General features: G+C 42.0%; 1 protein-coding gene and 1 long non-coding RNA gene across 2 annotated transcripts; one reads left to right on the forward strand and one right to left on the reverse strand.

Moving 5' to 3' along the window:
- MC4R (melanocortin 4 receptor) lies at window positions 1–26025 on the forward strand. Its single transcript, XM_082234625.1, has 11 exons — window positions 1–2053; window positions 2910–3394; window positions 4287–4333; window positions 6912–8521; window positions 8629–8753; window positions 9115–9276; window positions 9457–9810; window positions 11141–11245; window positions 11592–12181; window positions 23203–23352; window positions 23904–26025. The coding sequence occupies exon 11, from the start codon at window positions 24284–24286 to the stop codon at window positions 25283–25285; it is 1002 nt and encodes a 333-aa protein (XP_082090751.1). The 5' UTR covers window positions 1–2053; window positions 2910–3394; window positions 4287–4333; window positions 6912–8521; window positions 8629–8753; window positions 9115–9276; window positions 9457–9810; window positions 11141–11245; window positions 11592–12181; window positions 23203–23352; window positions 23904–24283; the 3' UTR covers window positions 25286–26025.
- Window positions 4832–6658, reverse strand: LOC309538855. The gene is made up of 2 exons (XR_014222400.1): window positions 6518–6658; window positions 4832–4913 (listed from the first exon to the last, which is right to left on the reverse strand). It is a non-coding gene; the product is annotated as an uncharacterized lncRNA (long non-coding RNA).

Consider the following 26025-nt stretch of genomic DNA (forward strand, 5'->3'; position numbering starts at 1 on the left):
GATTCTCAGGCTGAAACTTGACATTGTGTATTGCATGGGGTTGTCATATTTCAAAATTGGACCAGTTGCTGAGCTTTTTAGGAAAACACTGAAATTGTTGATTTTTTTTCTAGAAAAAACCCCAAGTCCCAGTTATGTCCTCTCCTCTACACTACAGACACCTGGTAACATTGAATAGAAAGACAATGGCCAGCCCAAGACATTTTAGCATCTGAGGCGAACCACAAAATGCTCCCCCCCCCCGGTAACAGAACAAGGACCCTTTATCTTACCCCACCTAATGGAATTGCACTTTGATCGTATCCCTCACCTACAGAGCCTCACTTCAGTTTTCTTTTTTTTTTAAGTTTCTCAGCTTTTTAGTATTAAAACTATGAAATTTGAAGATGGATTAGAAGTCTTCCTCTTCTCCTTTTACACAAAAATACATCTATCTTGTTCAGTCAGCTCTGAAGTGCATCCGGTCATCATTACCCTTAAATGTCAAACCAACCTTCCTCTACTATTTAGTAATGATATCTTTACTCAGCTGCTGGTGTGGGGTTTTTTAAAGCGATACTGTGATCTCAACTGGTAGCAGGAATATGAGGGCATCAAATGTTTTCCTAGTAAGTATCGCCTTCAGAAACTTACGTGCGGCATTGCTTTAAGGGGGTTTTACGGTAACGCAAACCTGCCCAAAAGAAAACTTCTTTGGTGTGCATGGATGCATACTGGATTGTGGCTAAAGTTTAGCTTCTGGGATCTGGAAATACTTCATTTAGGTCTTAGAATGGGATTCCCAATTTAGGACTGCATATAATTCTATAGAGACACATACAGAATCTCGTGCTTTCCAAAGGTTGCTAGACTGTGGCTCCCATAATTCTCTAAATGGGCACCAAAAGTGTTTTAAATATATGGAGTGGATTTGCCCTTAGAAAGTGTAACTTAGGCTCTCCAAAATGGAAGAATTTGTACACATTTGTCTTTTACGTGAGTCATGCAGAGCAAACCCCTGAGCATATTTACTCAGAAGCAAATCTCACTACATTCAAAACCATTCACTTCCTTTTTACTGTGCTTAAAGCTGCAGCCTTAAGATACCGAAACTCCTATGCATTTTGCTTTACTAACTGGGGTAATTATTTCTCAATACTAACTGGAGAAATTAAAACCAGGCATCCTCTGGCCCTTCAGATATAGCTGGGAGTCAGTCTCAGCCTGCCATTTAATACCTACCCTAGAAAACACTATCCTTTTTGCCTTTGCTCTTGACCTGCACATTTCTATTTCTGGTTCTTCTCTTAAAACATCCCCCTAGATTAGTCAAAACATATCTTTCCATTCAAAAAGTACTCTGATTTATGGCCTTAAACAAACTGACCTTGACTCACCGCATTATGAAAAGGGCTGCATTGCCTTTTCTCGCTCATGTATTTTCACTCTAATAAACATCTTACTGTGTTTTCAGACGCTGACTCATTTCTGTTTATTAGTTCGATTAATAATGTGTTCTGAGTGCAAATGAACTATCAGAATTTGCAGAGTAGTTCTTGTCACGGCACCACCACCACCACTGTTGCTTTTTCTCATTTCCCAAAATTTAATTCTTACTAAGCTGTAAAGGTAACGTACCTGTATTTACTCGAGTCTAATGCGCATCTCTCTCTTTTTTTGGCCAAATCACGTTGCAAAAATTAGGGTGTAAATTAGATTTGATGGCGTATTAGACTCGAGTAAATACAGTATATATTTATTAAGGGCTATGTAAAGTATGCAGACATGGTACTTGTTGATGTATGAGTTGCAGCACTTATTCTCCTCAAAGCTTGAGTCATGAACTCGGCTTTAGAATTGATCTGGGGAACCGCTGACTTGCACGTCCGTCCGTCCTCCATTCATTCCAATGGGACTTTGTGCTGGAGTTGCAGGCAGGCCCCATTGGAATGAATGGAGTAACTGCTGCAGCTGTGCAGTTAAATTCAGTTAGAGAGACCAACTGTCATTCTTGCTTCTTGCCTCGTTCTTGCCTCATGATGTTGTTCAACTTTCTCTTTGACTGTATGTTGTGGTATGACCATTTCCTTTATTACTCAAGCTTTGTTTTGCATTTACGTGAGCCGCTTACTTTTCTGAAAGAAAAGAAACTCTGCGTAAGAACGGTGGAATATCCTAAACGGAGTTATGATTAGGATACGTTGAGAATTTCCTGGGCATATTGTGAATACTGCAGACGTAAGCAGCCCATCTGGATGTATGGCAGCCCATTTTTGGCAGTGTCGTGTTCCCGTCCAATTTCTTTTCGATTTTGCAAAAACACACACCAAAAAACACTTTGGACAAAACTTTAAAAAGCTAAACAACTTTGCCCTGCCCCCCCCCCAGCAGCTCAACAACTTTTCTGTTGTTGCTGGAATTTCATTTTTTGAAATATGGCAACCCCAGTTATATTCTGCTCTAAAAAAAGTGAAGATTAACTGCAAAGAGAAAAAGATGGAAATCTGCCTAGATTCCCTGAGTTGGCACAGTGAGGAGAAGCCTTCCTGGTTTCTTATTTGATCTTGTAATGTCCCACTTTTCCTTAGGATGTCCCTATTTTCCTTGGAGAAACGTTGGAGGGTATGGAGTTATCCAACCCCCGAGCCGTCTGAAGGCAATCCTGTATTGGGAAGTTTTGATTTAACGTTTTATTATGTTTTTATATATGTTGAAAGTTGCCCAAAGTGACTGGGGCAACCCAGTAAGATGTGTGGTGTATAAATACTCAAATTATCATTATGGAAAGGGGCTTCCCTATTTTCACTGGAGAGAGGTAGGAGGGTATGGAGTTATCTGACCCCAATCCACCTGTAGGCAATCCTGTATAGGGAAGGGGTTTTTAAAACAAATGTTTAATGTTTTATGATGTTTTCCTTACATGTTGCAAGCTGCCCAAAGTAGCTAGAGCTGCCTAGCCAGACGTGTGGGATAGAAAGTGTAAAATCATCATTATGGAATGGGACGCTCCTGTTTTCACCAGAGAAAGGTTGGTGGGTATGAAAGAATCCATTAAAAGTTTAGAAAATCAAATATCACTTAAAATGGCCGCCGGGATAATTTAGCATTTTGCTAAAGGAGGGGCGGGTCTCTCTTAACAGGCAGTTTTGATTCCTCTCTTTTGGCCTGCTGCCAGTGTAGTCCAAGTTGAATGACAAAGGAACGAAGGCTGCTTATAGCCAACCAAAATGCAGGCTGCAGGAATGAGCCATGTTGTTTCTAACCTGGGCAGCAAATTCTCCCAATGCGGTAGGCAGCCATCTTGCTGCAGCCAGGACTCTTTGCAAGCCTAATGCATCTTGCTTTTTTGTTCTGCTTTGAGACTTACCATTGCTAGAGGGAAGCAAAATGTGGGCTGTGAATCCTAGGGGACAGGGTATTTTCCTGACCAGGTTTCGGCCCTTGACTTTGTGTGTGTTTAAATATTTTCTTTGAATATGTGGGGGGGGGGGAAATAATGGGTGCATGCCCTGTTTGGTTTCTGCCAGCTTAGCCCCACAACCCGGGGCTGTGGATGCCATGCAGCGTGCATTGGCCCTGGCACCAAAATTTGTGGGTGCCCTTTATGGGGAATTTTGTGGGTGCTCGGGCACCTAGGGCCCCAAGGAGCTGGGACTTAGGCAACAGGCAGAAGCATAGCTGTCAACTTTTCCCTTTTCTTGAGTAGAATCCTATTCAGAATAAGGGAATTTCCCTTAAAAAAAGGAAAACGTTGACAGCTGTGGGCAGAAGGGGTGGGGGTGCAATTTCGTGGAAGGGTTGTGGTATTTTACACTGCAATCCTAAGCGTGCCTACTCAGAAGTAATTCCTATTGCGTTCAGTGAAGCTGACTCGCAGGTAAATGGGGTTAGAATTGCAGCCTTCATTGTGAAAAGCAGATGGCGTTGAGGGGAAATCAGGACTGGGTTTTGAAAAGAGGGGTGCGGGGGGGGGGAGAATCTTATGCCTGGCCAAAACTTAGTTCAACCCTTCCGCTTACCCTCGCTTCATTTGTATGCTGCTTTTCCAGAGCTCAAACCATGCTCAAGGTGGCTTGCAAGAGGAAATGATTCACACAATCGCAAACATAACAAAAGTAGTCCTAAACAAAACACATCGAAAAATGTGTTTGAAGTGGTTTCCACATTTAAAAATACAGATACAAAAAAATTAATAATAACGGCAACCAGTGTGGATTTGATTTAAATCAATCAATTTAAATCACTAGTCAGTAAGACTTGATTTTATTTATTTATTTATTTATTTATTTATTTATTTATTTTTACAGAGACTCTGTCTTGCTGGTATAATCTTAATATTTACAAGCAGAGGAAGGTATTGTTTATGGAATAATAAATTTTCAGAGTAGTTTTTACAGTTATATCAAAAATTACTTATTTGGTTATACTATTAGAATTACATACACAGATAATTATGAAATTATTGTGAGGTTTAATAAGTTAACTCTTTATATTTGGACAACTTTTCTGCTGTACTTTATTGGAAGGAGAAAAATAATCATTTCCTTAATAACAATTTAAAGAATATATTTAACTAAAACAGTAACGTAATAGCATATGTATCCATGTTTGTTAACTAGTGTTGCTAATTTTTATAAAACACAAACAAAACTTAGACTTGAGTTTTAGCACAAATAAAAAACTTAAAACAAATCTTTATTTCCTGATGAATAGCCTTTGGACTATAATGTAACTTAAATAGAAAACTATCTTTAGAAAGATTTTTCCTCCAGAAGCATTTTATTTTAAAAATCCGATTTAAATATAATAAAAAATCTGATTTAAATAAAATAAAAATGGATTTTTTAAAAATAAAAATCACTGACTTTTATCCACCCTGACATCAACAAAAAACCCTAAACAATAGCTCTTCTCCCTTGCTTTTGTTTGTACACCTAGGACAGGGGTCGGCAGCCTGCGGCTCCAGAGCCGCATGCGGCACTTTAAAGCCTTTGCTGCGGCTCCGGGGCGGAGGCGCGAGGGAAGGAGGCGAGGGGCGGGCGCGAGGGAAGGAGGCGAGGGGAGGGGGCGAGGGAAGGAGGCGAGGGCGCGAGGGGAGGGGGCGGAGGAGTTAGTTGCCTGAAGCCACTGTTCAAAACTGGTCACTGTTTTGAAGGGGAGTGAAGAACACACACTCAAAAAAAGGTAACTTGTTAATTTAATGTTTATTATGTTTACTGATTTGTGCTTTGTGACTGTTTGAGGTGGGGTTTTTTTCTTGGGAGGCTGGGCGGCGCGAAGAGAGGGAGGCTTGTGGTAGCGCCGGGGCTTGTCTCTAGCAAAGTAAGTCCTCGCTATTTGGTCACATGCGCAGCAGTGTGGCTTCGGAGCTCCAACACTTGCTTTGCCGGCTGCTTTCAAAAGCGTCGGAATCAGCTGTGCTGTTGCTGGGTAACCGGATCGTCCCAGCAGCCATCTTATCTGCCCATGTGGTCTTCTGAGGCGGCCGCCATCTTACTATAGGAAATTCCACATGGGAGTTAGTTGCCTGAAGCCCCTTTTTAAACTTAAGCAGGGGAAAGTTTTTGGGGAACGCTATGCAACAGCTTATTGCTGGTCTTTGTCGTCCCGCCTTTGTAAGCAGGCTGCATTGAAAGGGGGCATATACACTGGTCACTGTTTTGAAGGGGAGTGAAGAACACACACTCAAAAAAAGGTAACTTGTTAATTTAATGTTTATTTCTATGAGGAGGAGTAATTCTGAGGGGTCAAACAAAGAAATAATAAAAAGTGTCAAAAAAGGTATTTTTATAATGACGAATGCCTCATTATTATATATTATTTACATCAGGCACTGATTATGATTTATGGTTCACTGGGGCCCTGGTTAATTTTCTTTGGCATTTTGTGGCATTGATTATGCAGTCGCGGTCGCGTGGATTTCCACGTGGAGTTAGTTGCCTGAAGCCCCTTTTTAAGCGAAGCCCCTTTTTAAACTTAAGCAGGGGAAAGTTTGGTGAATTGCTGCCAAGGAGTGTGGTGGAGTCTCCTTCTTTGGAGGTCTTTAAGCAGAAGCTTGACAACCATATCTCAGGAGTGCTCTGATGGTGTTTCCTGCTTGGCAGGGGGTTGGACTCGATGGCCCTTGTCGTCTCTTCCACATATGTATGTGAGCAGGTCTTCTCCAACATGAACTATATTAAAAACAAACACCGATCACGCCTCACAGATGACAGCTTGCAAGCCTGTGTGAAAATGAAGGTGAGGTCTTACAGCCCTGATGTGCAGACACTGAGCACTGAGGTTCAGGAGCAAAAGTCCCATTAACCTGGTTACCTGGTTGTAAATTAAATATTTTAATTAGCTATTAATTTGTCCTTTTTTCTTGAGATTGACAGCTGACTGCACAATCCTGTATATATAGCATTAAGGCCAGAAACAATATATGCAGTGTTATATTTGTTTTAAATGTTGCAATGTTTTTGCGGCTCCCAGTTGTTGTTTTTTCGGAAACGGGTCCAAGTGGCTCTTTTTGTCTTAAAGGTTGCAGACCCCTGACCTAGGATGTCTGTTTGAAGAGTATTGTTTGCTTATTACTGGAAGAAAATAGCTATAAACCGAATTCTTAAGAGTTGTGTGAGGGCTGATTGGAGTGAGGCAGCTGTAATGAAAAAGGTGTATTGCAAACACTTGTTGGCTCTCTTACTGCATCAAATTTTTCCACGAGCTTTCCTTACAACAACAGCTGTAGCAACGCTCAAGCTTTTGGTTAGGCAATTATGGCAGTTAGAAAGAAGTTTGTAAGAAATTTAGGCATTGATGGGAAGGCATGAGAAGCACAAACTCCATTTAGCTGACTTGAAACTGACCCTCAGTTAAGGGGTTGCCTTAATGCACTTGCACTGATTTTCTGCATCTTCAAAATTCCCGACATTTTGTCCAGTATTTCTCAGCATGTCTGTATTCCAGGCCATCTGTAAAATTTGCTTCAACAACACCGGGAAGGCTGTAAGTCCCATTGAACTTCTGAATAGACATATATGTAGTTGTGTTATAAAAGGCGTTGGGAATCTGGATCACTTTTTTATTTGGGGGGGTTGGGTGGGGAAACTCCACAACTTTGGGGTTTCAACAATTTCGGTGGTTTCCTGGATTTTACTTTTTGAAATATTGCAACTCTGCACTTACCGGTAGTTGAATAGTCTTAACTGTGAGGGCAGCAGGTATGTTGTGTTGTGCTCCTGTGCACCCCGGAGACAGTTAGTCTGCAGCAGTTTAATCTGTGTAAAACGTACTAGCAAATTGAAAATCCCCTGTGGTCTAAACCACTGAGCCTGTTGGGCTTGCCGATCAGAAGGTCGGCGGTTCGAATCCCTGCGACAGAGTGAGCTCCTGTTGTTCGGTCCCACTGTAACTTAAGTTCCTCAACGTGTCTGTTTCCCATTGACATTTCTTCCCTTGGCATGCTTTTCAAAATTCCTAGTGGCTTGGCACCCTAGGCTTAGGTATGAGATTGACACCAACCCTGGAGGTAAAGGGACCCCTGGCCATTAGGTCCAGTCACAGACGACTCTGGGGTTGTGGCGCTCATCTCGCTCTACAGGCCGAGGGATCCGGCATACAGCTTCCAGGTCATGTGGCCAGCATGACTAAGCCGCTTCTGGCAAACCAGAGCAGCGCATGGAAACACCATTTACCTTCCTGCCGGAGCGGTACCTATTTATCTACTTGCACTTTGATGTGCTTTCGAACTGCTAGGTTGGCAGAAGCAGGGACCGAACAACGGGAGCTCACCCCGTCGCGGGGATTTGAACCGCTGACCTTCTGATTGGCAAGCCCAAGAGGCTCAGTGGTTTAGACCAGAGCGCCATAACCAGGATTGTTTATTAAAGGGATATTTTGTACATAAGGGAATACTCATATTTACCTTGAGTGCTATGTGAAATTCAATGTATTTTTCAAAACGTTTTTTAAAAAAGCATTTTCACAGCATTTTTTATGTGTATGTAGATACTGCCTAAATGGATTTTACTTCAGGACAATTTTTCCAAATCTCTGCCCTGGCCAAATTTAGTCCCACCCAGTTTTAAGTACTAGGTGCAATTCATTTCTGACCCGAAAGCTCCACCAGCTGTATTTCTGACTGATCGTAACCCCCGCCCCCCTGCTTTTCTGACCTCTTTTTCCAGTATGGCCTCACATAGGGCAGCTTCTTGGCCTAACCCAGCCACCAACTCCCCTTTTCTGACTTTACTAAATTTACTCCACCCAAGCCATGTCCAAAAATATTAAAACCAATGATTATTTTATTACAGTTATTCTTTATTTAATTTGTATACAGTACTGCCCTTCATCCAAATATCTCAGGGTGGTTCGTGGCATAAATACAAGATAAATGCACAAAATACGTAATGGTTTCTTTCTCCTTCAGACCCTGGACTCAGCTTAAAGCTAAAGGTAAAGGGACCACGACCATTAGGTCCAGTCGTGGCCGACTCTTATCGAGCTTCAAATAAAAGGTGCTGTAAAGTGCAGTGTACAAATGTGACAGTAGATGGCGATGGTGAGCTATGGCAAATTCAATGTATTTCCCCCCCCCCCCCGAAAAAAAACTTGAAAAAAAAAAACCAATTTCACAACGTTGTGGTTTTTTTTTTAATATGTGTGTAGATTCCACCCAGTTGCCAGAGCTAATTGTTGAGGAAGGTTGCGAAAGTCACTGCGACATGTGCTCCATTGTGACACGTCCCCTTGCTGGGTGACTTGCCAGACATCTTGGGCAAGAGGGGAATAAGGTGAGAGAGTTATTGAGTTAGTGAGCCATTTTCTTAGGGGGTTACTTTGTCAGTCAGAGTTAAAGCGTTAGGCAGTTGTTGTGTTGGTAAGAGAGGGAGGGGAAGAGATGCAGAAAGCCACTGTGATTCTGCCACTATCCATGAAGATTTAGCACCACAGAGGACATTCCCTCTCCAATCATTGGTTGGTTTTGTTTTATTATGTATGGTGTGTTTTTATATTTTATATGGTGGTTTTATGTTGTGAACCATCCTGAGACCTGCGGGTATAGGGCAACATATTCTTATTATTATTATTATCAAAAGATTAGCCTTGTAAAGTTTATTATTATGCTTCAAGCAAAGTGCCTCATCTTTGCAGTTCAAAGCAAGGTGTCTCTCAAGTTTCCAGGGCCTTTTGAGAAAGATGTTCTTGGTGCAAAGTCCTTCTGCTGGCCTGGAAGATGGAGGAGCGGAAAATCCTCGTGTTTTTTCGAGCAACCCAGTGTTCTGAGGACGGATGGGACTCACTCTTATTCTTCAGGTGAGCAAACGATCCGTACTGGCAGGGAATTGTTCTGAGGGCAGTGAGAACCTGGCTAATGGGTTAAGAAGGAAGTTGATCTCTCCTTTGAGGAGACTTCCATGATACCTCTTTCAAAGAAGGGAGACAATGATTTCTCTCTTTTTTTACTTCTGCCCTTTCCCGTTGTTTCATCGACAGAGTCTTTCCATTGTGGACCCGCTCGCAGTGAACCCCTGCTCTCTGGGAGCAAGAAGGACAATGTTCTGAGATTTTAAAAAACTGGCCACAACTTTATTGATTCCTGGTGTAGGTTGGACAGGATGCAGGTTAAAGAGTTGGCGAGGATAAAGAGTTGGCAAGCTTTCCTCAGTTGCCAGCCTAGGAGTTTCCTACGACTGACTGCCTAACCCCAGGCATTGCTCCTAGGGGGCAAAGGTGTTTGGAGCTACGGTCTGCAACAGCCGCCCACCCTGTGACTGGTTGAGGAGCCAATACGCCTTTTTTCCGACGGACCCGAGAACAAGTCAGCCCTCAAAGGCTGATGGAGAAAAGGTATTGCTCCTACCTTCCTTGCTGCTTTTGAAGTGGAAGTCCAACACTGAGCATCAGTGTGGCACCTTTGGGCTCACCTGTACCTGCAGAGGCCTTTTCTGACACCCACAGGGACCTTTCTCCAATCCTCCGGCCTAAATTAGGCTCAAAACCAGCATTCCGACAAAACCAGCACGCTCCAACTGCCTGTCAATCACTCTGTCTCCAAACGAGACTCCATCACAATTCCTCTGCTGTCCAGCATTCTGCTCCTCTTTTTTTATTAATATTTTTATTAAGTACAAATTAGAAAACATACATATTCACAACAAAAGAAAATACAAAAGAAAAAGAAAATACATCTAACCAAGGAAAAAAATTAGAGAATATTTTGCCTCTTTTCATATTTAGTTATTTATACCTTTATAAAATGCTATTCACAATAAAGCAGTGAAATGAAAGATAAGATATCAGAAAAAAGAACAAAAAGAATAAAAAAGTAAAAGAAAAAGATCATAAGTGAAAAAACTTTAAAGTAGATAAGTACTCACAATACATAACAGTTTCCCATCTATATTTATATTCAATTGTATAATTTCATCTTGTCCTTATCTACCTTAAATAAAGTGTTGTTGTTGTTTTTTAAAAAAAGACTTCCACTATTTACCTCACACATTTTTAATAATCCATTCGTCAGAACCTCTGTTCTTCATATTTTCCCTTTGGATTTCCTTAATGTCTCCCTTTGGATTTTTTATATTACGCACAAGATTATTCTAAACACAAACCAAATTTTTGTAGTTGAGACCTGGTTTTGTAAATAATCATTTAAGAACTCCAATTGCTTCATAACCATAGTTTTGGACTTTCTCCTTATTATAGCCGTCAGTTTTGCTAATTCCAGGTACTCGCAAAGTTTCCCCAAGCATTCTCTTTTTGTTGGGATGCTGTCTTCTTTCCAATAGCTAGCAATCAAAATTCTTGCCGCTGTTGTCGCGTATAGAAATAAGTTAGTTTTATCTTTTGGGATATCTTTATCTAGAATTCCTAATAGATATGCCTCTGCCTTTTTTGTGTGTGATGTCCTTATCAATTTTTTTATTTTGTCGTGGATCATGTCCCAAAAGGTTTTAATCTTTGGGCAAGGCCATTCTGTTCCTCTTTTAAAAAAAAGATTGTGCTGAATGCTGCAAATACTTCCCTTTTCTTTATTTCATGGGAGGGAATATTCCCCTATGTCACATCAATCAGTGGCCGGGCAGCATTTCCATAGGCTGCCTTTTAATATGTGATTTTTAAATATCGTGTGTTGTTTTTTAATCTGATTCTGAGCTGGTTCTCCCTCTCACAGGAACCGAGAAGTTATATTTCCATTGAAAACATGAATGGCAGGAATCAGGCAGCCAGCAGGACCTGTTCACTGCTGACAAAGGCAGCCAGACTCCTCAATCTGAAGGTACATCTCTCACATGTATTTATTAATTTGGAAAACAAAAGGTTCCTCTTTCTAGCCCCAGGAGGCTCTCAACTAACGTGGTCCCAGGAAGATTCAGGTGGCATTTCCTATCCTCTTCCTTAATGCTGCCTTTCAACCCAGTGCCTACTAGGTTGCAGGTCCCAGTGATGTCCTCTGGGACAAGAGATTGGAGATGAGCATCTCACTCCACCAGAGTTGCAAGAAGGTCATCTCATGGCATCCTTACTTTGGCTTGCTTCTGCTTCTATGTTGTGCCCATTATCTGGAGTGCATTTTTGGCAACGCAAAAGGCATGTGACTTTGCCTTTTCTCATCTCTACTGCAGGTCATTGTCTCTGCGGAGCTGTCTGACCCACACCATAGATTCAGAGGAGGTAACCTCCAAACCATAAAAGCAGAGAATGATCCAAGACGACTCACTTTCCATATTAAAGCCATCACCTGTAGCCACAACTTAGCTGCAACATGAGACGAGATATGAATCTCCAGGCAGAATCCAAGTGTTGTGTGGCAGCGATGGAGGGACCACAATTTGTTGATTTTGTTGTTCTTGTTAATAGTTACTGTTTTCAGAGTTTGTAGGGATGGTTTTTTAGGGCTTGTAGTTTTTCGTATTTTATCACATTTTTCTCTTGTGGGAACACCCTTTGAGAGCTATTGAGCTGTGAATAATGAATTTGCAATAAATGAATGACGAATAAACCAATCTCTCATGGCTGATTGACTCTAGGAGTATAAGAGAAGGGATCTATCGCTGAGCCATGGTAAAGTCTTTGCTCCTAATGCCTCCAAGTTTACATGGGATCACTCTTTGCAACCCAGATACATCTTTAAGGTGAGTAGGCAGAAAGAAACTTGGATCGATATACGGAGAAATCCAAGTGTTCAGAGCCAGGATGGAGCCAACCATGAAAGGTAGAGAATAGTCTTGATTGCTGTATTCCACTCTTTTACAGGAAAACACAAAAGGCAGTTTGCTAACGTTGATCAACGACAACAAATTCTTTGAGCATTTGCACCGTCATATTTTGAACTCACTTTTTGCAGACTTCCTGCATTAGTCAGCCACCAACTCTCAGCCTAACCTTGCTCAAATGACTGTCGTGAGGATATAGAATAGGACTGCCATACGTCTGGATTTTCCTGGACACTACCGGGATTCGGGCAGCAGAATGGCATCTGGGCAGACTTCTGCTGAATCGGCAAAATGTCCAGCAAAACCCCGGATGTATAGCGAGAGTGTGTCATTTTTTATTTTAAAATCCATAAAAAATTAAAAGCCACCAAGCTTAATAATTTGACCCCCTACCCCAAATCAAATCATTGAAGGGGGTTGGATGAGATAACCCTTGTGGTCCTTTCCAGCTCTACAAGATAGTGATTCTGTGAAAATCAGTTCAGTTCCAAGGCACCAGCCAGTTTCAGTTGGGCTGATCATTGCATGTTTATTTAGATGCATAAGTACCACTTAGGTTCAGTTCAGCTTCCTCCCTAGTTTAGTGTGGACAGGGGGGAGTAATTGATTCCGAAAAGAAGTTATTTTCGGCCTGTAGCTACTAGGGTGGCATTTTAAAAAGTTTTTAAAAATTAATCCAGATCCAGTCTTCATTACTAGGCAATTTGAAAATAAAATATTAAAATTAAAATTGCAATTACATAATAAAATATTAAAATATAATATTAAAATTAAAATTGCAATTACATAATATATTGTGGGGAGGTAGGAAATGCAAAAGTGAAAAGCATTGGTTTTTTTAAGAAAGCATTAGTTTGAAAGTGTTGGTTATAAACAGTTGCAGTATGTTGAAACATAGTTTGGTTCAGGATCTGATTGGGTGCAAGGGTGGAGCATCTTATGTAAGCTTTTAGTCTGAGTTTATTGCTGAATCAACAGCTCTTACCCCTGGTCCTAGCTACAGCCTTCCTGGCTTGGGGAAATGGGCAGGGGCTCAAGGAACAGAGCCAAGCTATTAGCAAACAAACAGTTCGATTGGCTCCCACTTCTTCCTTTTGAAAACTTTTTTGACTTGAAGTTTTCCTGCACGCACACCTTAATATATTTTTGGCAAGGGTTTTTCTGTTCATCCTGTCTTATTGATGCCGTGATGTCATGTTTTAAGCTTGCTGCTGAAAGGATTCCATTCCCTCCAGAATTTCTCAGAGGAAAATAGGGACATCCTCTTCAACAACAACAACAATAATTAATACTTTTTATTATTTATACCCCACCCATCCGACTGGGTTGCCCCAACCACTCTGGGTAGTTTCCAACATATAAAAACGTAATTAAATATTTAAAAACTTCTCTACATAGGGCTGCCTCCAGATGTCTTCTATAGGTTGTCTAGTTACTTATCTCCTTGGTTGGGGTGGGGTGGGGGTCGCATAACTCCATCCCCTCCAACATTTCTCAGATGAAAATAGGGACCTCTTACCATACCCTCCAGCATTTCTTCAACGAAAATAGGGACGTCCTAAGGAAAGGCGGGGCATTCTGGGATCAAATCAGAAATTGGGATGGCTTCTGTAAATCCAGGACTGTCCCTGGAAAATAGGGACACTTGGAGGGTCTGGGATTCACTGAGACGGCTCTTGCGCTTTTATGTCAGTGGATATGTCACACTATTCTGCCTCACTTACTGATTTTTAGTGTTTGTATTCAGTAGGTCATCGCTCAGAGAACATTGTTATAAAGCAAACATGCATATGATTAGTAACACCTAAACAGGTGTTATTATAGCATTTATTCTTTTAACCAGGCCAAAGACCAACATAACTCAGGGCCATTTGTAATCATCTTTTTTAAAAAGTTGGTTTTCCAACAAAATCTGAACTCTGCAAACTTTATATGGTATCCAAATCCAGCCACTTTACACAGCTTCCTCTGGTTTTGCTTAATGTTTTCGGCTGCGCTTGAAGTTTCCAAAATGTAATCACTGTAGAAAACAAGCAAAAAACCGAGAAATTGTGTAAAGTGTTTTGGACTTGTATAATATGCACATGTTGCAGAATTCCTTTTCTGCTTTCTCTAGTCAAGGGGCAGGACATTTGGGTACAGAGAAAGCACTAAATCCTCTGAACAATAGGAATATTATTTGGCACGACTTCCGGCTCCTGACATTTCATTAAGCAGAAGTGGAATGGTCTGACGCTTGCTTTTCTTAAAAAGACGAAACAACGAATCTTAGGATATGAAATCTGCAGATACTTTCCATACCTTACAAACACCTCTGTGAATTTTGAACATATACCCAGCTCCAAAAAATATACCTAATTTCCACATGTATCTTTGATTTGGTCTTTCTGCCAGTGTTACAAATTTGTCCTCTGTCAGCACGGGAATTTGTCTTGCTAAAATGAACTAAATTTGTGTGATGCTTATAGGAAGGAACAAAATTTGCCTGAGAGCACATATACTTTTCACCTGATACTTGCACAGGGCCAGGGGTTGGGGATGGTACGAATGGACAGTAAAATCCGCCAAAAGAATCCTTAAACTATGTCAGGAAGCTAACCATGGTATGAAATAATGATTCATGTATTTAAACTAGGGTGGCCATATTTCTAACACTGAAAATCCGGACAGAAAAGTTGTTGAGCTTTTTCTTTTTAAGCTATTTTTATGGGAAAACTGCAAAAATGGCACTGCCAACATAGGGGCTGCCATACCTCCAGATTTCCCCAGATGTATGGCAACCCTAATTTAGACCCCTACCCCCACTGCCTCATTTGCTATGGCAAGCTAATTGTTGAAACAAATTCTTTCTACACATTTCAATGACTTATACCCAATTCTTTAAAAAGAGCTATTAACTTTGCTTAATGAAGCTTGTGCAAGTTGTGTCTGAAAGGATGCATAATTCAGTGTTTTTTACCAGAAGAGGCAGAATGAAGCTTCTAACTGTCTCACACAAATGGTGATACATATGAATATTTGCACGCTAAGTAATTAGTCTAAAAGCTACTGCTTTGCAAAAGTACTCTGCCTGAAACAAACAACAACAACAAAGTACTCTGCTTGAAGAGCTGGTGTTCTTTAAAAAAAAAACAAAAAAAAAAACATGCACCAGTGGGCAATATTTCAGTATTTTCTTGTTTGAAGCGTGCATTATATCAGGCAATGTTAATGTATTCACAATGAATTCATTTACTGACCATTTGTACCATCCCCAGCAGCTGCCTTACACTTTGACCTGGACCTTAGGAAAGCCAATTGGAAAATCGCGACTTTTGGGCAACTTGGGGGTTTGTCTAAAATAAGCTCAGCAATTGGGAGGGGGGTCCTTTAAAAAGCTCAATTTTCAGAGTGTCCATGTTTTTACTTTTTGAAATGTGGCAAACCTAGCCCCCTGGGAAAGTATGAGGTGTAAAGTGTGTGTTGCCCTGCAAATCCCGTTCCCCCTATGGCCACACCAATTTGTGCATCTTTAATTTTGCCAAGGTGGGGGGCGGGATTCACTAAAATTCAAGGCCTGACTACCAATCCCATTTGCAGATGGGAAAGAATCCCATCCCTGCCGTCCTGGTTAGATTAGCTAGTGACCCTTATGTGTTTCGCCTTATGTGTGTGGCTTGTTGGGTCATCTCTTTCGTCATCTTTGTGCAACGGTTTTCCTGGAATTCTAGGAGCAAGTGAAGATGTGGCAATACCGCAATGGACGGAAGCAAGACATTCTGGCCTAAGGTGCTCCTTTTAATTGGGCCCTCTGTGAGAACCACTATTTGTGCTTCCACAGCTAGTGTATATTTTCTTCTCCCTCTAAAAACAAAAAAATGAGCGGTACTGACTCCTCTTTTTACAAAAACGCAAAGAAATCGAACGTTTTGGAGCTGAGGTAAATCAGCAAAAACGACATGGGCTGCCATACACCCTGATTTTCCTGGACGTTTCACAGATTTCCGCTCAGACACTGCTTGCGGCTACAGTATTCCGGGTATTTCCTGGACCCTAGAAAGGTCTTGAAAGTAACATTTACTAAAAAATCCCCAGAAGCTTTTTGACTAGGCTTAACAGGAGAAGAAATACCAAGAGACCTAAAAAGACTATGTATGCGACATGAGTTTGACCAAACTGCGGGAGGCAGTGGAAGACAGGAGTGCCTGGCGTGCTCTGGTCCATGGGGTCACAAAGAGTCGGACACGACTAAACAACAACATGTGACAACAGCTGCAAGAATGTTGTTAGCCCAGATGTAGAAGGAAGAGAAGGTCCCAACAAAAGATGAGTGGATAACCAAAATGATGGACTGTGCCAAAATGGCAAAGATGACCATGAAGATCAGACACCAAGATGACAAAAAATAATAATCAAGAATGGGAAACATTTGTAGAATACCTTAAAAACCACTGTAGTTACTTAGAAACATTAGCAGGACTGATATAACATTTATGAAGTAAAATGAACTAAAGTAGTAAATAAGGAGATGAAATAGAATGGATAAATATAATTATATGCAAAAAAAGGGGGACACGTGGGGCGCTGTGGTCTAAACCCCAGACCCTGGGGCTTGCCGAATGGAAGGTCGGCAGTTCGAATCCCCACGACAGGGTGAGCTCCCGTTGTTTGGTCCCAGCTCCTGCCCACCTAGCAGTTCGAAAGCACATCAAGTGCAAGTAGATAAATAGGTACCACTCTGGCAGGAAGGTAAATGGCATTTCCGTGCGCTGCTCTGGTTTCGCCAGAAGCGGCTTACTCATGCTGGCCACATGACCTGAAAAAACTGTCCGCAGACAAACGCTGGCTCCCTTGGCCTGGAAAGTGAGATGAGTGCCGCAACCCCAGAGTCGTCCGCAGCTGGACTTAACTGTCAGGGGTACCTTTACTTTTATGCAAGAAAAGAGGGTAAAATATGGAAACGGGGGGGGGGATGGGGGAAGTCCGAGGGGTTTGTATAATCCCAGTACTGTATATATGAAAAATGTTTGGAGTGTATGGAAATAATGTTAATTAAAAAAAACACCTGAAAACATTTTTTAAAAAAAGTCTTGAAAGACTCTGCTGTGTTCCAATAACATTGGATTCCCAACAGGGCTGGAAACATACATTTTTTGAAATAGGGGAGAAAAGGAAAGGGGGGGGTGTTTCAAAAGGGTAAAGAACCCTGAGGTTCTGAACTGTTTGCTTTTGCACTTGAGTTGCTCTCCTTGGGATAATAGCAGCCTCCCAAATCGTTACACACAGCTCACTGCCTAAGGTGGGCTGGGGAGAGATGGAGGAGAAAAACAGCACAGCGTATGGCTTCAAGGCGAAGAAAAAGAATCCCAAGAAAGAGCATATCGTTTATTTATTCTAGTTGTGTAGATGGAATTTAACATCCACAACAAAGGGGAAGCAATATAGCAAGTTAGCCAGAGAAAGCCCAATTATGAATCTAATGAAAAGCAAGCTACGAAAACCCTATCTTGAAAGCTGAATTGCTTTAAATAGGGTTACCACATGCCCTCTTTCCCCCGGATCTTATCCAAGCTACGAAATCAAGATGAATATGCTACAATCACCGGTTTCCCAACCCAACTCCACAGAGCAATTTAACCTTTACCAATCTCCTGTAAACATCTGCCGACTTTAAGAGGATGATTAATTTTAAAAGCTGGCTATTGCCAACATGAAGATAGCTCTCTGAGTGTCAAGTAGAGATTAATATTTTAAAGGGGAAATAAATAAGTGGATAAGGATAAAAAGAACTGTTTCTGGCAGGCGAAAACTCCAAAGAATTTGTGACACCTAAGGAGTTTACACACAAATCTTGCTCTGGGATTGTTTTAGAAAGCAACCAAGTGTGTTCAGAATATAAGATGTCCTCACTGCCCCTTTTAAGAGATACTTATTTCCGATCACAGAGAAGAATGTATATTATAATCATTGCAAAACTTCTAATTGAAAAACATTGCAAATAAGGGCCCCCATTCTGCAAACCAGTTGTCAATTATACGCATATAATCTGTCTGCGTCCCCAGTTCTGCCTTCTGTGAATAGAAAGGTCCTTTGCTTCTCTCAATGAAACATTGGATTGTTACATTTCAAACTTAAATTAGACCTCCATACAATATTCTCTTTTTTCAAATCATTTTCATTATTTTTCCAAATTATTGCAAATCAAAATAAATTAATTTTAAATCAGGTCCTGTTGAAACATATGTCCAAGATACACACACACACACACCCCGTGTGCGCTGCTTCGTTTCTGATTTAGTGTTCCTCCTTAGAGACAGCACCTCTGTTATGTCTTATACATATAAAATTCCAGTTCATATTTTAGGCTTAAGAGTCAGAAGGTTGCAATCTGGAAATGTGCATGTATTTGGACCAGATGGGTCCCTCTGTACTCTACAGTTGTTTCCTGTTTTCATTGGGATTTTAACGATCCTTTGCAAAAAGATCACACCAGTCTTGTAAACTAAGTAACCTCACAACTCCAATTCAGAGAAAACCAGTTGCTGTGGAATCTGAGGCAACTAACTCCCCCCCCCCATCCTCAAGGCTGTGGGAATGTTCAGGGAGGCAGGAGAGGATATATTGTTTGTTAATATCCTTCCTAACTTGAGTCTGCAAGTTCCTTTACTTAGCAGAGTTTACATTCCCCTTTTAAATGCACAGCGGATAGCTGGTTGCAGGCTTGTGTAAGCCTCTCACTATTAGATTCCTGGTAAGTTCCCTTATATCCCTCTTAAAAGAGTAAACACACGACAATCTTATTTAAAGTCAATACAGTGGTACCTCGGGTTACAGAGGCTTCAGGTTCCAGACTCCGCTAATCCAGAAATAGTACCTTGGGTTACTATTTGCTTCAGGATGAGAACAGAAATCGTGCTCCGGCGGCAGCAGGAGGCCCCATTAGCTAAAATGGTGCTTCAGGTTAAGAATAGTTTCAGGTTAAGAATGGACCTCCAGAACGAATTAAGTTACCACTGTAAAAAGAAGTTTACTCACATCAACAGTTCATGGTTGGATCCCTGAAGGCAGACTTAGTTACTATGAACATACCCATAAAAGCCTTTTTTTGTTTCTTTTAACCTCTCTAGCAAGCCTGAGTTCATTCTGTGCTTTAGCTTTTCTGACTTTGTGTCTACACGTGCTGGCTATTTGTTTGAATTTCTCTTTGGTGGTTTCCCCCCTTTTCCATTTTTTGTACACATCCTTTTTTAATCTTAACTCAGTTAAAAGTTCTTTAGATAGCCACCCTGGCTTCTTTAGGCTCCTTCCATGTTTCCGCCTCATTTGTATTGCCTGAAGTTGTGCTTTTACTATCTCCCTCTTAACAAACTCCCAGCCATCATGAACTCCCTTTCCTTTTAGTATTACTGTCCATGGGATCTCACCCAGCACTTCCCTAAGTTTTATGAAGTTGGCTTTCTTAAAGTCAAGAAATTGAGTCCTAGTATGCTTGGCTGCTCCTTTCCGTTGTATAGTAAACTTCAGAAGAGCATGATCACGCGCCTAATGATCCTTCCACTTCTACCCCACTAACCGGTCATCAACATTGGTTAGGACCAGATCTAAAATGGCTGTTCCTCTTGTTGCTTCTCCCACTTTCTGGACAATGAAGTTGTCTGCAACGCCAGTGAGGAATCTGTTTGACCTTATGCTCTTGGCTGAGTTTGACATCCAACAAATATCCGGGTAATTGAAGTCCCCCATTACTACTATCTCCCTTCCTTTTGCATGCTTGGCCATCTGTTCCAGGAAGGCATCATCTATGTCCTCCGTTTGGCTTTGGGATCTATAGTAAACTCCCACAATGAGGTCACTGTTATTCTTCTCTCCCTTAATTTTGACCCAAATGCTCTCACTTTGGCTTTGAGGTTCTAAATCTTGGATCTCTTCACAGGTATACACATCCCTGACATATAACGCCACTCCTCCTCCTTTCTTGTCTGGTCTTTTTCTCTGAAATAGATTGTATCCCTCCATTATTACATTCCAATCATGGGACTTATCCCACCAGGTTTCAGTGATGCGTATTATGTCATATTTAGCTTGCTGTACCAAGAGCTCAAGCTCATCTTGTTTATTCCCCATGCTTTGCGCATTAGTGTACAGACATTGAAGTCCATTAATCATTCCCCCGTGACTCTTATTTAAGGATTTTTTCCTCCCACCACTAGGTCTGTGTGCTGTTTGCTCCATTTTGTCTATGACATTTGGATGATCATCTTCATCAATTGATAGACTCCTACCTTCAGGAGCACTGTCTCCCTCCCCCACATTAGTCAGTTTAAAGCCCTCCTGATGAGGTTTCTGAGATTTTTGGCAAAAACATTCCTCCCAACCGTTGTGAGGTGCAGCCCATCGCTTGCCAGAAGTCCATCTTCAAGAAACTGCAGTCCGTGATCTAAGAATCCAAACCGTTCCTGTTTACACCATTTGCAGCCCATCGCTTGCCAGAAGTCCATCTTCAAGAAACTGCAGTCCGTGATCTAAGAATCCAAACCGTTCCTGTTTACACCATTTACAAGGATTGAAAAAGTCTGCAGTTGAAAGGGAAAAGGTCTGGGACAACACTGGGCTGGGGAGACAGACCAGTCCGGATCCATATTTTGCTCTGAAGAAGAGTTTGGATTTGATATCCCGCTTTATCACTACCCAAAGGAGTCTCAAAGTAGCTAACATTCTCCTTTCCCTTCCTCCTCCACAACAAACACTCTGTGAGGTGAGTGGGCTGAGAGACTTCAAAGAAGTGTGACTAGCCCAAGGTCACCCAGCAGCTGCATGTGGAGGAGCAGGGAAGCAAACCCGGTTCACCAGATTACAAGTCTACCACTCTTAACCACTACACCACACTGGCTGTCTGCTGTGGACAATCCCTTTTAGGCCGAGAAAAAAGGTTGAAACAGCTTGGGCCTCTGTGGTGCAATGGACCAGTGCTGCCGGCAGTTAACCAGAAGATTGATATTTTGAGCCCACCCAGAGATGACTATGGGCAGGATTCCTGAATTGCAGGGGCTTGGCCTTGATGACCCTCTGGGTCCCTTCCAACTTTGTGATTCTATGGAATACCAGCTATTATATACAGACAACAATCTATTGTACAATTTGTTGATTCTGTGAGCAGATTTGATAGGACAAAGAGATGACATTTGGTGACCTTGACATTTTACTGCCATTCTCTCGTTCTTTATTTTACTGCCATTCTCTCGTTCCTTATAGATTGTAGAAAGTTATGTAATGCAAAAGAACAAAATAGAAAAAAGGCCACACATTCAGTTTATTTTGCTCATTCTTGTGAAGAGCGGCTGAAATAATTGCATACATTTGATGCAGTGTATCCTTTTTTTTCTTTTTTCACATCTGCTTCATTTGTTAGGTGATAGGCAGGCTGAAATTAACAGTCAAGGTGAAAAATAAAACAGCTTTGAACACAGATGAATTAAAAAAACAACTAAAAAACTGGATTCCAGGGAACAAAAACATGCCTTCCGCAAAAGTAAATCAAGCAGGAATGGTACATCTTTACGAATATTCTCTCCAAATGTGAACATATGATTTTACACTTGTCCCTCTCTTTTTTCTACGTGCAGCTATTTACCAGTTTTAATAATGTATGTCTGCAAGAAGCAGGTGCCTTGGCCATAAGGCAATAAATAAAGGCATGCTTGCGTACGTTGCAAAGGGTTTTAAGCTCTATTATCAGGCAAAGGTGAATGAGAAAGGTTTGTATATTCTATGCCAGGGGGGAGCAAACTTTTTCAGCAGGGGGCCAGTCCACTGTCCCTCAGACCTTGTGGGGGGCCGGACTATATTTGGAAACAAAATGAATGAATTCCTATGCACCACAAATAACCCAGAGATGCATTTTAAATAAAAGGACACATTCTACTCATGTAAAAACACTCTGATTCCCGGACCGTCCGTGGGCCACATTTAGAAGGCGATTGGGCTGGATCCGGCCCCCCGGTCTTAGTTTGCCTACCCATGTTCTATGCTAAAAACAAAATGCCAATTCTGCCAAAAGCTGCTCCTTGAGGTCTAGAGCAGTGATGGGAAATCTGTAGCCCTCTGGAAATTGTATGACTCCACCATTCATAAGCAAGAAGAAGAAGAAGAAGAAGAGTTTGGATTTGATATCCCGCCTTTCACTCCCCTTCAGGAGTCTCAAAGCGGCTAACATTCTCCTTTCCCTTCCTCCCCCACAACAAACACTCTGTGAGGTGAGTGGGGCTGAGAGACTTCACAGAAGTGTGACTGGCCCAAGGTCACCCAGCAGCTGCTTGTGGAGGAGCGGAGACACGAACCCGGTTTCCCAGATTACGTGACTACCGCTCTTAACCACTACACCACACTGGCTCTCTCAAGAAGAATGAATGGTTGCCAAATAGATCTGGCAAGAGGCCAAACTTGAGAAAAGATCTTGTTTTCAGCTATGTGCTGAAAGAGCTCCAGAGTGGAATTTTAATGGTGAAGACTGGACATATACTCTGTGGGTTATTTATGGCCGCAGCCCGTATGCTAGTTGGTAAACAGCGGAAGGCATGGAATGTGACCTTGTACCATCCAGATAAATACTGCAAAGAACTGAACAATGGAAGATAGTACTTAATTCTCCCAGCACACCAGGTCTGAAACAACAAATGTATATGAAGGACTACACACATGTAATGGATTTTATACTTATAAGATGTAACAGAGGTGCTGTTTGTAAGGAGGAAAATGCGGTCAGCTGCAAGAATAATGTAATGAAGATTGGCGGATGACAACTGAACACATGACAACTGATGGGAGTTCCATAACACTTCCTGTTGAAACATTTCCCATCCTCCTTAACCATTGTCCATGCTGGCTCGGGTGATGGGAGTTCCATAACAACTGGGAGAACCACAAAGCTTCCCAACCTCTGCGATACAGAATACAACTATGTTCTACATTTCACTTGACCATAAGGCAGATCACGTATTTCAAACATCATGATTCCAGTTCCTCCCCCCCCCACCCCACCGAGATGGTATTATGTCTCAAGGCAAAAGAAGAAGAAAAGCATTAAGGGCATCTCTACAGCTCCTACTTAAACGGTTTGTCAGAGAACCATGGCAGACTGTCAGCGAGTGAACAGAGCTATATAGCATATTTGAAAAGAGAATTCTGAATACAGGTACTTGAACGCAGCACAATTGAACTAACCCTGGGAACATGGGGGGGGGGAATCAAAGGCTGATGTATTCCGGAGTCATTACTTCTTGCACTAAAAGCTTTGTCTGATCCTGGCATTCCCAATCAAAACAAAGTAAATTCAAACAGAACAGCAGCATCATTGAATAATCATAATACAAAGCCCTAACTTGTAACACCATGTATATTCTTAGAATTTAATTTCCACATCCCATGGAGAATGATGCTGATACTGTTATAAAATCTCAACAAAAATCTATTGCAGCAAATGAAATTTGCTGTGCTTTTCTGGCGTCTCCCGTAGCTTTGGGGAGCAGCGCAACATCAGAAGCTGTTTTGCCGAGCTGTGTAAAATCCTGAAATGTATTCAGCATGTCCAGCCTATTGGCTGATCAGTAAATCAGAGGAGGGGCATGTCTCTTACTACCTTTCCCCCCCAATACAGTATAAGAAGCAGTAGCAGCAGGCAGGCAGGCATTGCACAGAAGGCTGAGTAGTAGTTATGGCTTTCAATGATGTATCTCTCTCTCTCAGTAGCAGGGACTAGCGCATTCTAGCCTTGTGCTTTTATAGAGAACAACAGAAAAGTAATTCTTGACGCTCCTGGCTTCCTTGAGAGGGAGGCAGCATTCAGCTACATCATTCCCAGCGGGTACAACAGGCGATTGCAGAGTTGGATAAGCCAGCAATAATTGCAAAACACTTCAGCTTTACCTTGTCTATCAGAGTCTGGTTTCCTGCTGCTGTACACCATCCCACTCTTTGGAAACGGCATTCGACCAGTTCTGCAGCTCCCCAGCCAGTGAAAAACCCCAAAGAACTATTCAAAGAGGAGAAACCACTGACAGGTGAATTTCATTTTCAAGCAGCAAACTGGCAAGCCACCACCTGATTTGGGACCAGCGCTTTGTGAGATGAATTTCACACAGCACTATGGAGTTCATGAACCTCTTGGCTTGTGGAATCGTAGTTACGGACTACGTGGCGGAGGAGGCACAAATCGATCCCTGGGGAAGGCTTACTCTTCGGAAGGCTGCTACGAGCAACTTTTCGTCTCGCCCGAAGTGTTCGTCATGCTTGGCTTTGTCAGCTTGCTGGAGAACGTGCTGGTGATTGTGGCCATCGCCAAGAACAAGAACTTGCATTCGCCAATGTATTTCTTCATCTGCAGCTTGGCGGTGGCCGACATGCTGGTGAGCGTCTCCAACGGGTCGGAGACCATCGTCATCACCCTGCTGAACAACACCGACGCGGACGCGCAAGGCTTCACCGTCAGCATCGACAACATCATTGACTCGGTCATCTGCAGCTCTTTGCTGGCCTCCATCTGCAGCCTGCTCTCCATTGCTGTGGACAGGTATTTCACCATCTTCTACGCTCTCCAGTATCACAACATCATGACTGTGAAGCGTGTGTTCATCATCATCACCTGCATCTGGGCTGCTTGCACCATCTCGGGCATTCTGTTCATCATTTACTCCGACAGCAGCGCCGTCATCATTTGCCTCATCACCATGTTCTTCACCATGTTGGTCCTCATGGCTTCTCTCTACGTCCACATGTTCCTGCTGGCCCGGCTGCACATTAAGAAGATTGCCATTCTCCCCGGCAGCGGCCCGATACGCCAGGGCGCCAATATGAAGGGGGCCATCACCCTGACCATCTTGATTGGCGTCTTTGTCGTGTGCTGGGCTCCGCTCTTCCTTCACTTGCTCTTCTACATCTCCTGCCCTCACAACCCTTACTGCATCTGTTTCATGTCCCACTTTAACCTGTACCTCATCCTTATCATGTGCAACTCCATTATCGACCCTCTTATCTACGCATTCCGGAGTCAAGAGCTGAGGAAAACCTTCAAGGAGATTATGTGCTGCTGCAGCTTGCGAGAGCTCTGCGATTTCTCTGGCAAATACTGAGTGGATGTGGCTCAGCTACCACACAGACACACACTTGCCACTTTTAAGGCTGTCTTGGCTACATCCATAACAACGAACCTCTTCCGGCTGTAGTTATTAGTTGCATCTTTCTTCCTTCTCGCTTGTCATGCTTCAAGTGCAATTATTTCAATGTCAAAGCAGTGGTGGTGATTGGAAATGTTCCGACAGACTGCAATTAAAGGAACAATGTCAACTTATTTTTGAAACTGCCAGACACCAATAAATGGATGCTGAAGATTGCAAAGAAACAGTTGCCTTATAAATGCACGTAACTGTGCAGATATAAAATGCACACAGTCGTGTTCTTAGACTTGCTCCATTACACTGCATTTGTTCAAGAGCTGGAGCCGGTTTATGCCTCACACCCATGTTGCTAATTTTAATTAAATACTAGTGGGCGTTATTACAGGGCTCTGTTTTTATTCCACACCGAGCTCAAATGTATATTAAAGAGGCATCGTTTAATGGCATCAATCTAGCTAAAGTTAGATAGAACTAGCAACCACTGGGTTCACTGAAATTGGATTTTTTGGAGGGGACTGTAAATTATGCTGTATATGGTGTTATGAACAATGTTTTGTTTCCCTGAAAGTGTTCATATTGGATTGTGACAATAAGAAATGTCGTTTGTATTTATTTACTTGCTTGATTTACTTAAACATGTTTCCATAAGATGCTCAAGGTGAAATACAGAATTAAAGCACACCTTAAACACAGAA

The sequence above is a fragment of the Podarcis vaucheri genome, assembly GCF_965113315.1.
Source record: "Podarcis vaucheri genome assembly, chromosome: 8".
Lineage (NCBI taxonomy): Eukaryota > Metazoa > Chordata > Lepidosauria > Squamata > Lacertidae > Podarcis > Podarcis vaucheri.

Coding starts and splice junctions, on each gene's coding strand:
- MC4R (XM_082234625.1), top strand. CDS start 24,284: ATGAATTTCACACAGCACTATGGAGTTCATGAACCTCTTGGCTTGTGG.